Raw genomic sequence first — 14447 nt, 5'->3', positions numbered from 1 at the left:
TATCTATAGTTTTCTTTTCATTAAGAAACAAAAAAGTACTTATATTTCCCACTCAATTAACAAGACAGTCACATACTTTTAAAACACTATTTGTATTTTAATAATAAAATATAAAACACTGACATAAAATATAAATGCATAGAAATGAAACAGATTATTAAGTACACCAGTTACATGGAAAAGTATGTAGTTAATAAATAAAATAGTCGATCTAAAATACTTCTTAGTTTGATAGCTCCAAATGGAATTATTTAAGCTACAAGAGAATACACACAACAATATATCCATTCTTCTTGTTCATTCAGGGGCATTACATGTTGACACACCTGCATAAAAAAACAGAAAGCTTTTATTTTTGATAATTTACTGTTATTTGCTAATTTCCAATATATTTCTAGGCCTAGTTTAATAAAAAAAAAAATCTGTGAAACTAGGTGTGGTGGAGCACAGCTTTAATCCAAGCATTCAAGAGACAAAGTCAGGCAGATCTCTGTGAGTTCACGGGAAGCCTGGTCTACAGTAAGTTCTAGGCCAGCCAGGGTTCTCCAGTGAGACTACTGTCTCAAAGAAAAAATAATCCCTGTGTGCACATGTGTACACATGTCCATGTGGGTGGACATACATGTATATACCTATGTGGAAGGAAGAGGTCAAGTTCAATTACCCTTCCTCAAACACTCTCCATCTCAGGGAACCTACCCCTGCTGATCAGGCTAGACTGTCTGGCCTGTTTCTCTCCCCTAGAACTAGGGTTACAGGCTGTGCAACACCATGCCTGCCTTACAGGGTTCTGAGGAGCCACAGCAAGTGCTTTACTCACAGAGTTAGCTCTGAAGTCCACTTCCTACGTCTTCATTGGAGAAACTTAAAGAATAAGCTATTTTTACTCTTTACCTTTAAATCACTCAAGAAGGTTGTGGAATTTCACAGAAAACATGGGTGGGGGAGGGTGTAAAATATACACTATAAGCTTTTTCTCTGCTCCTTCATCAGACCCTGGGAGTGTGCTGATCCATTTTTGCCTTTCAATTTGTGACCTCATTAGAAAGACAGAGTCTGCTATACTAAGATTATAGCTATTTCTGGCTCTTAGTTGCTTATTTAAAACTTAGAGGTGTTTCGTTTCTCAGATAATATTGAACAATCTTAATAGTGTAGATACGCATAGTTTGGGTTATTAAAATAACTTGCTAGTCATAATATTTAGCATTTCTCCATATGATGTTTAAAAGTGGTTTCATGCAAAGAATGATATTTTTCTTCATACTAACCTTGTGAAGGACTTAACTAACCTAGTAATATTACTTTAATTTCGCCCTTAAACTGGACAGAGCTGGCAAATGGCTCAGCTGATAAAAGTGCCTGCCCCTGAGCTGGATCCTGGAACACATGGTTTCCTGACAAGTGTCCTCTAACTCTGACATGCACTTTGCAGCACGAATGTGCACACACATACATTGTAAAATAAATTTTAAAACAAACTAAAGCAGAGAAGGTTAAATGACTATCCCACTGCCACTCAATCAAACAGTGACAAGACTGAATTAAAAGGAAAGCTTCCGCCAGACATAGTGGACTGAAGAGAGGAGTTTAACATCTGTCTTGGCTACACAGTGAGTCTGAGGCCAGCCTGGTTAAATGACAAAATAACCCAAAGCAATCTAAACACAAATCTCGCTACCTCTCCTATAGAAGAAATGGGGTATTTAGTGCTATGAATGCCATGCTTAAATAACTTTGCACTTCACTTCATGCAACATGCTTATTGGTAGATAGCATTAATAGAAAATGATTTCTTTTCCAAAGGCTTTAGAAGAGAGTAACATTTACCATTGTAGATCTTGGTGCCACTTCTACTGCAAAGATGTTGAGTCCTCTGTTGTTGACACAGTTTTTACTCAGTTCGTTATTGATGTGAATAATCACTTTATTATCTGACTGTAGAAAATTAAAAGTCTTTAGTTTTGAAAAATAAACACAGATATACACCTGAGAATAAGACCCAAGCAACTGTTTCTAGAATCCAGTCCATTACAAATTCACACAAACCAGCCCAGTGCTGTGGGTTTTCTTCTACATGACCACAATGACATCAGCAGCTTTCTTTCAAATGATTTTCATTCCCAGACCACTGTGGACAGTAAGAGCAAGTTAGCTCAACCTTGGCTTATTATAGCAACAATGTCCATCCGTCCTTCACCTCTATTTTTCTAGCACCCATTCACTTGGATCTCACCTCCCAACTAAGATGCCTGAAACATCCATGTAACTAACTGAGATCCTTTCTTATTCACTGGCTCAATAAGCACGTGTCCTGGATCCACTCTACCATCGTTTTTTGACTTTCCTAGTAAACCTCTGTACTGTCCCTTCCCCATGTTTCTTCTTCTGTTTGCCTTGCTTCTAAAGGTTGCCTCTTAGTATATCTAAACCTCAGATAAAGCTGAAATCCTAGTCTACCGCCCTCTTTGCCCTCATCACACATCATCCCCAAGTTCTACGGTCTACACATGACAAGAGACACAGGTGGGCTGAACTACTGCACATGCGAGCAGTACTCACTCCATGGCTTAGTGTTTACTTATCCTCTCTTCTCTCTGACAGCATCTGTCTTTCTAAGTACCTCAACTTGAAATCAGAGAGTATATTTCATACTTCCTAGTGGTCTTGCTGTGTAACAATCTAATAGATTTAAAAAATAAAAAATTTATAGAGACAAAAATTATATCCTTATTTTGTACCTAAGTTATGCTGATTCTTCACTGATATCCAAATTTTAACTTTCATATTTTAACATAAAAATAATGGTCTTAACTTACTATAAATAACATTAAAGTATAATGTCAAGTTTGATTTATATATACTAAAAATAACAATTGTCCATTATAAATATTAAAAATATTTAGTAGGGTATTTGGCTGCAATATAAGAAGGAAGATAACATTATTATTAAACTGTATACTTAAATAGGAAAGCTACCACATAATCAATACCTTATTTTCAATTAGCAATAACCATGCCTTGGATAAACCTCACTGGCTATAATACTGCCACGACGCAAAGCTTTAATACCTTATTTTCAATAATTGATGTTATCCATGTGTCATAATTGCAAGTATGTACGATTATATTTTCATAGCCATCCATGACTTTAGCATCGCTTCTATCAAGGACAGATTTGCAAATGGCCTTTTCAAGTTGCCCACTGCATGCCTCCATATGGACAACTTTGATTCTTGGCTTGCATCTTTCAGCGTAGATGTTGATGACAAATGGGCATGCCTGATGAGGGAAACAAACAAAATCTTGGATTAGCCTCCTGGTAAATTTTTAAATAAATAAACTTACTAAAAATGCTTATCATATCAATTAAGTTTCATTTGGCTAGGGGGTAGAAGTGCTTGCCACCAAGCCTGTCACTGACACAGAAGCTAGAAAAAAGGATAATTCCGTCCTAGTCAGGGGATGGTAAGAACTCGTGAGAGTTCATCATGCGACTCAGAATAGAACTTAACTTTGGATGTAGAGTTTTGTTTTGTGTTTAAATTCTGGATTCTTCAAATTAATACTTCAGACTACAATAGATTACAAACAAAGGAAATCAACTATAAAGTCTTTTAAATAAAAATCTTGTGAAGAGAGTGATTCCATTTTTAGGAATTATATGACTCTACCAGTTCATCAAAAAATTTTTTTGTTGTTCACTCAGAGTTGGAGAAAAGGCTCAGTGGTTAAGAGCACTTGCTGTGCTGGACCACTTGTAACTCAGCTCTATGGAGTCCAATGCTTCTGGCCTTTGTGGGCACCTGCATGTATGTGCACATTCTTGCATACACACATACACACACACATACAAAACCAAAACTTAAAAAAAAAACTTTCTCTTATGTTGATGGACATAGTAATTAGTATAGCCTAAGAAGTCAGGGCAAACCAGCTTAGATTCTTGAATCCAAATAATTAAATCAAGCAAGCCTTAGATTTCCTTTTGACAAACCTAAGGAGAGCCTGCACCAAATCCCATGCTTCTGGCTGAACCTGGATTAACATTACAGGTAAATGAGTTTCTATCAATTAAAAGACAAATTAAAAGGCTGCATGGGGTAAATCAGAGAATCCTTGGGACTTGGGTTTTTTTGGCCACACCTGGGAAATGTGAGCATCATGGTTCAGAGGGTCTTTGACTCACTTCTTATCACATGTCTTGTTTGTTAGAGGTTGTGTTGTTGCTGTTTTTCCTTTTGTCTTTTACTTTATTTATTCCAGGATGTTCTCAGTTTCCTATGCAGCCCAGGCTAGACTCCAACTCAAAGGCCTCCTATATCAGCTTAGTACTTTCCCAGGTGATAAGATTTTAGACATACACAGCATGACATTCAATCTCATAGACTTTAAAAACTACTGTCCAGCGTTTTAAAAATGAACGCCATTGAGTGCCAACCAATCAACACAATTAAGAATTTTGCACATACATATGCTTCTCCAAAGACGGTCAAATCATTTATGGCTTTAGTACTTAAACGATAACTCCTTAACATCATGGCCTCCAACATAAAACAAGTAAAGGCAAGCATGATGATCGATACAGACCAGCTGTGCCCGCCCATCACTGCTCTCTCTTATAAGCAACAGATCATGACTTGTCTTTCTTTAGTTAGAGTGGCTGTCTCATCATCTATGCTGAGGAGGGGGTTGTGCCAGTCTCAACTGTGATAGAGGGGTGTGGTAGTCTTATTTGTACTGGGGAGGTTTCTGTCAACTTGACACAAACTCTAGGTTTATCTGTGAAGAGGAGTAGTCAAATGATAAATTGCCTCTATCACACTGGCCTGTGGAGAAGTGTGTGGGACATTTTCTTGATTAATAATTGATGTGGGAGGGCTAAAGTCAAATGTGAGTGGTGCTATCCTTTGAGCAGATGGTCCTGGGATATATAAGAAATCAGGCTGAGCAAAGCATGAAGAGCAAGCAAGTAGGCAGCACCCGTCCATGGCCTCTGCCTCAGTCCTGCCTTCAGTTCCTAGTCCTGACTTCCCTTTTCGGCTTAGAAGTTGTAAATAAGCCCTTTCCTCCCCTAGTTGCTTTTGGTCATGGCTTTTGTCCCAGCAATAGAAAGCAAACTAGGACACCATAGGACACTCTGACAAGTTCTGGTGCCTGTGATTTCTCCTGTTAATATTTTATATTTGACTGGCATACATTATCGTGCCCAGTTTATACATTCTTGAGAACTGTACTCAGGGCTCTGTGTACTCTAGGCAATCACTCTTATCAACTGAGTGCCATCCTCAGCCCCCTGCTGTTAAATTTCAAATAGAGGGAATATATTATCTATTTGATGTTATAAGTAAAATTTACATCACAAAAATTTACCTTTTAAGTCTTTCTTACCTATGGTTTCAAAGGTAAGTAATATTAATAAATGGTTTCAAATGGTTTCAAATTGTTTTGTTTTGTTGATTTTAAATTTCTATTACATGAAAACATGTGTAACAGAATACTGTTTATATACTAGAAGTAGCTTTTACAACTGTGGTTCAAAATGTAAAATTCATAAAATACAAGGTTAAAGAGGGATATTTAAAAATCACAGAAGGCCGGAGAGATGATTCAGTGGTTAAGAACACTGGCTGCTCTCCCACAGGTCCTGAGTTCAATTCCCAGCAAGCACATGGTGCCTCACAACCATCTGAAATAGGATCTGATGCCCTCTTCCAGTGTGTCTGAAGACAGCTACAGTGTGCTCATATACATAAAATGAAAAAATAAATAAATCTTTTAAAATTACAGTAACCCTCTGGGCTGTGGTGGTGTATCCCATTAATCCAGCACCCAGGAAGAAGAGGCAGGTAGATCTCTGTACGAGGCCAACCTGATCTACAGAGCTCATTGCAGGACAGCTAGGGCTGTTACACAGAGGAACCCTGTGTTGAAAACCCAAAAATAAATTTAAAAAATTATGGTAACTCTTCACACTCAACAAAAACGAGGTGCTTAAAAGGAAAGAGAGGGAGGGGAGGAGGGAGAGAGGGAAAGAGGGAGAGGGAGAGAGGGAGAGGGAGAGGGAGAGAGAGAGAGAGCGAGAGCTCAGAAAGTACACTTCTGAGGAATGCTGAATGATATCAAAAATAGAGATTTAGTCAAAGTTCTTACATTTTAAATCTGTTATTTTTTTTCCATTTTTTATTAGGTATTTCGCTCATTTACATTTGCAATGCTATACCAAAGGTCCCCCATAGCCACCCACCCCCTCTCCCCTACCCACCCACTCCCCTTTTATGGCCCTGGCGTTCCCCTGTACTGGGGCATATAAAGTTTGCGTGTCCAATGGGCCTCTCTTTCCAGTGATGGCCGACTAGGCCATCTTTTGATGCATATGCAGCTAGAGTCAAGAGCTCCGGGGTACTGGTTAGTTCATAATGTTGTTCCACCTATAGGGTTGCAGATCCCTTTAGCTTCTTTGGTACTTTCTCTAGCTCCTTCATTGGGGGCCATGTGATCCATCCAATAGCCGACTGTGAGCATCCACTTCTATGTTTGCTAGGCCCAGGCATACTCTGACAAGAGACAGCTATATCAGGGTCCTTTCAGCATAATCTTGCTAGTGTATGCAATGGTGTCAGCATTTGGAAGCTGATTATGGGATGGATCCCCGGACTTTTAAGTGTCTTTAGTGTGAGCTGGAGAGATAGCCCAGCAGTTAAGAGCACCGCTTGCTCTTCCAGAGGTCCTGGATTCATTTCCCAGCACCCACATGGTGGTTCACCATCATCTGTGATTCTAGTGCCAAGGGATCTGACACCTTCTTCTGACTTCTATGGATACAAGGCATGCATGTGGTACACAATCATACATGCAACCAAAACATTTGTACACATAAGCTAAATATTAAAAAGTTGACTGATGTATGAGAAAATGAATACCAGGTTAAGAGTATAAAGAAATCTTATTACTTAGTATGTGGTCGAGCTCAAACACTTAAATCCTGTATTTTAAACATGACACAGAACTTAAGAAGGCCTAATTTCCCTCGTCCTTTGGACTTAGAGTATTATTTAACTGTGTACCTGCTCATTACGTCATTGACTAGTACATCACATACAGAGTGCTTTATCAGTCAGTCACTGTTTCCAGTGTCTTATAAATATTAACCCAAGCACTATAAAACAGACAAACAAAAAAAAAAAAAAACAAAAATCAAAACAAAACAAAAACAAGCATTCTTAACTCTCTGTAGACACATCCTTCTTATTCTCAGAGAATCTTCTTTCTCTTAGGATGAAGTTCCTTGATTTATAACTAAGATTTTGACAATTCAAACAGCCATCTCCAATTTAAAATAGGTTGGTGGCCTGAGCCTGGGAAAGCGGGACCTAAAAATTAGGCACATTAAAGTCTCATGCACTAGCCAACTTTATTCAGAGCATCAGCCAATTTAAACTCTGAGAGTTAAGAAGAATCACATGAGTAAGATGTTCAATCAATAGGGCAAGCCACACATAGCGAAATCGCGTTTTTCCGTAGAGGCATGTAAACAAATAACAACAGCCAGCCATAATGAATAATCTGAAGTAACCTCACTCCTATCGGCTACCCCTGGGTGGGGCATAGAAGCAAGAACAATTCCAAGAACAATTCCATGTTTTTGAAGAAACTGAGATCACAAGACTCTTGTCTTGTTCACTTGGGAGTTTTCTCATGAGCACTAAGAATTCTCCTCACACAATTCCTTTCTTGGACAGTGTTCCAGGAAAAATATATACACTTGACTTTCTAATCTCCCTCTGCATATCAACGTGCAAGCTTTTTGTCTCTGGTTAGTCATAGTTGACAGTAAGTACCCGTCAGTGAAGAGCATGCTTCTTTCTCTAGAGAACTGGAAACACACGGCATGTGCCTGGGATTCACCTCACACTACTGAAGTCCAGGGACTTGAGTGTCTAGATTTAAAAAGTCCTGTATCAGGAGAATGTTCAAGAGCAAATACCATGGAAACCAAGGTTACTGTCAGCGTTTGAGCATCTTACCTCTGTCAGCTCCAGAGCCTTATTATAGCCCATGGAATGCAGAGTCACCCACAGGTCAAGAGGGTCTCCTTCTCGGTCATTTGCTTCCATCAGATGCAAGTCCATAAAGCCCTGTCTTGTTAATTCATTCTTCTTTGTGTCAAAGTTTTCTGTAAACACCACCAACATTTCTTTCATACATTATTTAAAAGTCCACATGTTTAATGTCTACACTATTACTTATAAACTTTCAGTTGTCAGCAATAACAAGAAAATTAAGAGTCCCTCAAACTTTTTTTTTAACTTTCTAACTTCCCACAGCTCAACACAGACACCATCATAGGACATGGTTGGGGAGGTGGTTCTGTTTTGTTTTGTTTGTTTGTTTTTTTCTCCCAAGATATTGGCACATTGTAAGAAATGCAAACACATTCCAAGTTAGAAGAAACTAATTTTTCCAACCTAACCACTCATTAAAAATTGATATTGATATTTCATAATGTCCCTTATACCCACCAGAACCTGAATGAACTTGATAAAATATATCCCAGACGACTGGAGTTTGAGAAAGGGTAAATTGAAAGCATCAGGCTTAAGGAGACTACTACTACAAGTACAGTTTCTCTAACAAATTGTTGGCAAGTCCTTCAAAAAACTGCTAGATAATGAAAACCTGCATTTCTGGAGGGAAGTCTAAATATGCTTAGTTACCATTATTAAATGTTAAATAAGGTAATGCATCTTTCCTATGCATTATTATGATAAAACAAAAGACATACTTGATTGACCAATATTTTAAAATGTTTTATAACTGAAACAGATTCACAGGATTTTTTAAAGAAAATTATCCAAGTTAAATCAGAAAGAATAATAATCGTAGTGTACTATTTAGTAAAGATAAAATTAATACTTGATATGAATTACAAGGAAAGTATTAAAGAAAAATGAGTCTTTAATACTATACTATGTGCGTCAGCAATAACCTGATGTTTAAAACTTAAAATTCTTAATCCTTATTAATTTTTCAAATTTATTATAGGGCTCGGTATAAAGCCCAATGTAAAGCACTTCTCTACTAGCAAAGATAGCCCTAGTCTTAGCCCTTAATATACCTACCAAGAGGAACTGAAAGACTCCGAGAGGAGCCCCTCGCTCAGGCCTCAGGACAATAGCGGACACCCAAGAACTCATGAGAGACCAAGCTTGATGCAAACCACACGAGGCTTTATTGGGGAAAGCCAGAGCTCTGGGGACGACTCGTATCCCACGCAGGGGTAGAGGAGTCGACCCTGAGGGAAAAGGGGTCCCAGTTCCTTAAGGGGGGAAAGGAGACGGGGGAGTAGGGGATTTCCAGATCTAAACAATGTCTATTCTCAAGAACTGGGTATGGGAGGGGTACAAGGAAAGAGTCTGGTGCAGGTGTAGCAACTCCGGATTGGCCTGGCTGTGGTTGCTGGGGAAATTTTCCGACTCTTTCCCAGCAAATATCACAAACACCTGGCAATGGGCTTCATCAGTGGGCACACACATGGGTTCAAGGAACGGTCAAAACATTGGCAGACACACAGGTTCAAGGAGTGGCCAGAACATTGTGCGCCTCTATTTTTCTAAATTAGTAAAGCTAGTTCTGCTAACAATGAAATCTATCTTGCCAATTTCAGGGCTTCTGTGACGTTTTACATTCTGTCGGGATCTTTCAGAACCTGACTCAGAGTTAGGTAAACCTATGATAATCAAAAATGGTATTAGGGAGAGATTTGAATATATCCACATTACTGATAAGTAACAAAGGAGGAAAGCAACACAATGACTAAGCAAGTCTTTTCAACACTGTTCTTAAACATGCAGATATTCATAATAAATCTAAGCATAGACTGTAAACTTTTCACAAAGAGTAACTTCAAGCTGGGCGTGTTAGCCCATGCCTTTAATCCCAGCACTTGGAAGCCAGAGGCAGGTGAATTTCTGAGTTCAAAGCCAGCCTGGTCTACAGAGTGAGCTCCAGGACAGCTAGGGCTACACAGAGAAACCCTGTCTTGAAAAACCAAAAAAAAAAAAAAAAAAAAAAAAAAAAAAAAAAAAAAAAAGAATAACTTCAAAAGAGCCACAGATGAAACTGTATTACACAAAAACTATAAAATTTCTACACGATAACAGGAGGAAAGTCTACTTTGACTTGTGTTTGGTGACAAAGTTTTTATACACAATTATAAAAGCATACAAACCAAACCACTGTTATGAATCAGGCCTTTAGTCCTCAAATTTGGAAGATAGAGTAAGAAGAATTAGGAGTTCAAAGCCACCCTTGATTGTGTAGCATGTTCAAGGCCAGTCAAAGCTACATGAGACCTTGACTCAAAAGACAACAACAACAACAACAACACACAAACATGTTCTACCTTATTTCTCTGTTGCTGTGATAAATACCATGACTAAAAGTGAGCTGTGGAGGAAAGGGTTTACCTTAGCTTACAGGTCACAACCCATACCATAAAGGAAAACCAGGGCAGAAAGTCAAAACAGGAACCTAGCTAGAGGCAGGAGTTGCTGCTTGCTGGCTGTTTTTTGTTTGTTTTGTTTTTCCTGCTTCTGATTATCTAGCTTCCTTATAGAAGCCAAGACCAAGTACCGAGGGGTGACACTACCCACAGTGTGTTGGGCCCACCTCCATCAGTTAACAATCACGAAAATGCCCCATGAGTTTAGGTCACCATGTGAGTACAGATTTTGTGTGTGTGTGTGCCTGCATGAGTTTAGGTCACCATGTGAGTACAGATTGTGTGTGTGTGTGCATGTGTGTGTGCCTGCTTGAGTTTATGTGCACCATGTGAGTACAGTATGTGTGTGTGTGCCTGTATGAGTTTAGGTGCACCATATGAGTGCAGATGCCTAACTATGAAGGCCAGGAAAGGGTGTAGAAGGCCCTGGAGCTGGAGGCAGTGGGTGAGGTCCTGGCAAGATCAATAGGTTCTCTCACCCACCGTGCCAACTGGCCAGCACCCCCTACTATCTTCCATGTTAAAATACCTTCCACAGAGGATCTGGCTTGTTTCTGAGAATGAGGGATGCCACACTCACCTCTGCAGACAGCCCAGGCATCCTCATCACACTTCTCACCACTTGTTCTCAATTCGAAAAAATTGTACTCTTCAAGGCTAATCAGACCATTGCCATCTAAATCAATTACTTCAAATATCTCTGATAAAGTTGACCTAGAATGGAAAAAAATTGAAATTATTATTTTTAAAACAAAACATCTAAAGACAGGAATTTTTTAAATGTCTATGTGTATTTTGCCTGCACGTATGCTTATGCACTATTGCATGCTTGATGTCTGCAAGGTCAGAAGAAGCCACTGGATCCCCCGGGACTGAAGTTTCAGAGGGTATGAACTACCACGTGTGTGCTAAGACTTGAACCCAAGTAGAAGAGGACCCAGTGTCCTTACCACTGAGCAAGCTCTCTACTTCCTAAAGGCAGTTTTTGAGGACAAGTTTCAAAGGAAGTAATAATGGCATTGAAGAACTTTTTTTCTGAATTATATTGTATCACATCTTGATCTGTCTGTGGCCAAATCTCATTTGAACGTCATCTAGGACACAGGAGAAGAACTTAAGGTTTAGACTTCAGATTTGATAGTCATCAAGATCAAGAATAGGGGGTATAGCTCAGCGGTAGAGCCTTTGACTGCAAAATTATGAGTGTAACTAAAACATCTACCTTTAAAGGCAATGTCTAGTGGAGAAGAACCTAGTAGAGGTATACATTTAGTGAGGACAAGTGCATAGAACCTAGATATTAACGATAACCTTAGACTTGCAAATACAAAGTCACTCTTGGTTACTTAGTGAATTTTAAAAGTATATACTTATTACACATGGCATGCTTTGGTATATGTATACATGCGGAATGAGTATATCAAGGTAAACAATATATCAGTTATTGCATATATTTGATTCTTATCATGAGAACCCTTGGGTGGAATCATGAGGTATTGTTTTTTTGTTCCTCTCTCATACTTTTAAGCACACTAGCCATCATGCTGTGGTAAGATGCTGAATTAAAGCAGAAAGATAGGGATGGGAGCTGGCCAGAGAAAAATAGGTAAAGACTGATTTATATTTTGTTGCATGGCACGGTTCTAGCACTGATAAAACTTACCTAAACTCACTTGTAAGAGATAATTCCCCTGTTTCATCTCTATGTACAAGCTGGGCTTCTTCTGTTACTGGTTTTGTTTCTTTTTTTAGCCTACAGCCAGTTGTGGAAGGAATTAACCAATAAATTCCTGCTTCTAGTTCACCAGTCCATCCAAACACCTTTTAGCAAAAGAATTAAAGAATATAAACACCAAAAATCTTAATGATTTAAATCTTTCTTCTGAGGGGGGCACTTTAGATATCATCTGATTTAAGTCAACATTTATCAATTGAGTTATAGTTTATTAATCTTTCACTGTTTTTAGATTCTTTTCTTTTCTATCTTGTACGTAGCCCTAGAGCAAGGCCATGGACTGTGGTTCTTTATGCTTTCAAAATTACCTAAAAACAAAAGCAGAGAACAAGCTACATGTAACCTAAGTCATCACAAAGACCTTCACAAATGTGTGTGATGCAAATGTCTTCAACAGGAAACAGAGGACTCTTAGGATTTTTTATGCAAACACTAAGCTCCTTAAAGAAAAGGACTACAGATGTCCTACTACTATGATTAAAATATGAATATATGATTTTAAAAAATCATTTAAGTGAAATCCAAGAAAATTACATTTTAAAGTTCATACTTACATGAGTTAAGCATATTTGTAAAACCTGAATTATATGGATTACAATGTTACTCTCTTTTTTGCTGTTTATTTTTTGACTTTTAAGCCAGAAATTAATATATTTTTTATTTTTTCAGATTGTCTGAAACAACTTATATATATATACTTCATGTTGGTCCTGAATATGTTATAAGGCCCAGGCTGGCCTTGAATTTGTAGACTTCCTGCCTCTGACTCTCCAGAGTTGGTATTAAAGGAAAATCACATAAAACATCTTTGCTTCTGTAAGTTTTACTCTCTCCCTCATTGTGTGTGTCTGTGTGTGTGTGTATAAAATCATGAGGTATTGATCTTTGTGGATCTCCCTTATAGTTTTTGACAAAATACTTTTATATGGATTGTTAAGACATAGAGTTCTAGACAGACCTGCTTATCTAAAACTGTTTCCTAACAAACTTTGGATATCTATAATGATACCAAGACATTTGTATAGGAAAATACTTTATTTGCCTGTCCTGTAGAAAAAGCAACCCACATGCCTTTAATCCCAGCACTTGGGAGGCACAGGCAGGCAGATTTCTGAGTTCAAGGCCAGCATGGTCTACAGAGTGAGTTCCAGGACAGCCAGGACTACACAGAGAAACCCTGTCTTGAAAAAAAACAAAAAAGAAAGAAAGAAAGGAAGGAAGGAAGGAAGGAAGGAAGGAAGGAAGGAAGAGCGAGCTATGTACCTCCTAGGAGCTTTCTGAAGCCTCAATATTTCTTACAAAAAACAAGGACCTTCTTGTTACTATCTTAACTGTGCATATTCCACTGTTGTGGATAACTGCAAAGTGTAGTTACTTGTGCTGCAGTACACAGTAGCCACCAAATAGTGCTCAATATTATTTTCATACCCTATGTATATTTTAGGTCATCCTGGAGGTTCATAACCAGGTTGCTCATCTCAGTTCTAGATTCAGTACTCTTCCTGTCTGATTACCCAGTTGCTCATCTTAGTTCTAGATTCTTTCTGCATGATTATCCTAGAACCATAATCACTCTGAGGTTGGCATCAAGCCCTATTTTAATAGAATAATTAATTCAATGTAACTGAGGATCATTATGAAGACTAAACTACCAAATCTATGCTTTGGAAATGATAATTGTTTAGTCTGGCCATATATAGGCTGACATATAAGAGTTAAAAGATATCTAATCAGGCATGGTGGCTCACATGTTTAATCCCAGCACTTGGAAGCCAGAGACCAGAACTATGAGTTTAAGGCTAGTCTGGTCTACAGAGCAAGTTCTAGGACAGCCAGGGCTACACAGGGCTACCCTGTGTTAAAAAACAAACAAACAAATAAACTATATATATACATATATATATATATATATAACATGTATGTATGTGTGTGTGTGTGTATGAAGAAACTATATATTCATATATATATATATATAGTTTCTTCATACACACACACACACATACATACATGTTGCTACTTCCTAATGTATGTGATCCCATAAACTTCCTTACTCCCCACTTATAACAGTGAGATGCCACTATAGATGGCAAATGAAAAGTTCTGAGGTTCAAAACTCTTCATAAGGAAAATAACTGTGGTACTAAAAGTACTAGTAAAAATCCTTTGTAAATATGACATATTACAGATGGCCAGAAGCCTATAAAGAGA

The 14447-nt window shown here is 38.2% G+C and overlaps 1 protein-coding gene and 1 pseudogene across 1 annotated transcript in view; both read right to left on the bottom strand.

Annotated features, from left to right (window-relative positions):
- Positions 1-73: 73 nt before the first annotated feature.
- The window catches only part of Efcab7 (EF-hand calcium binding domain 7), a gene marked incomplete in the record, with an annotated part of 83344 nt that continues 68970 nt past the window's right edge, over positions 74-14447 (bottom strand). The window contains 6 exon segments of the mRNA NM_145549.2: positions 74-326; positions 1831-1938; positions 3073-3282; positions 8028-8176; positions 11085-11218; positions 12168-12325. Of these exon segments, the coding sequence (NP_663524.1) occupies positions 252-326; positions 1831-1938; positions 3073-3282; positions 8028-8176; positions 11085-11218; positions 12168-12325 (834 nt within the window).
- Positions 2940-3065, bottom strand: Gm26425 (annotated as a pseudogene).

This window comes from Mus musculus, chromosome 4 (assembly GCF_000001635.26).
Source record: "Mus musculus strain C57BL/6J chromosome 4, GRCm38.p6 C57BL/6J".
Classification (NCBI taxonomy): Eukaryota; Metazoa; Chordata; class Mammalia; order Rodentia; family Muridae; genus Mus; species Mus musculus.
The sequence above is the reverse complement of the archived record's forward strand: the minus strand, read 5'-3'. Positions and strand labels throughout refer to the sequence as shown.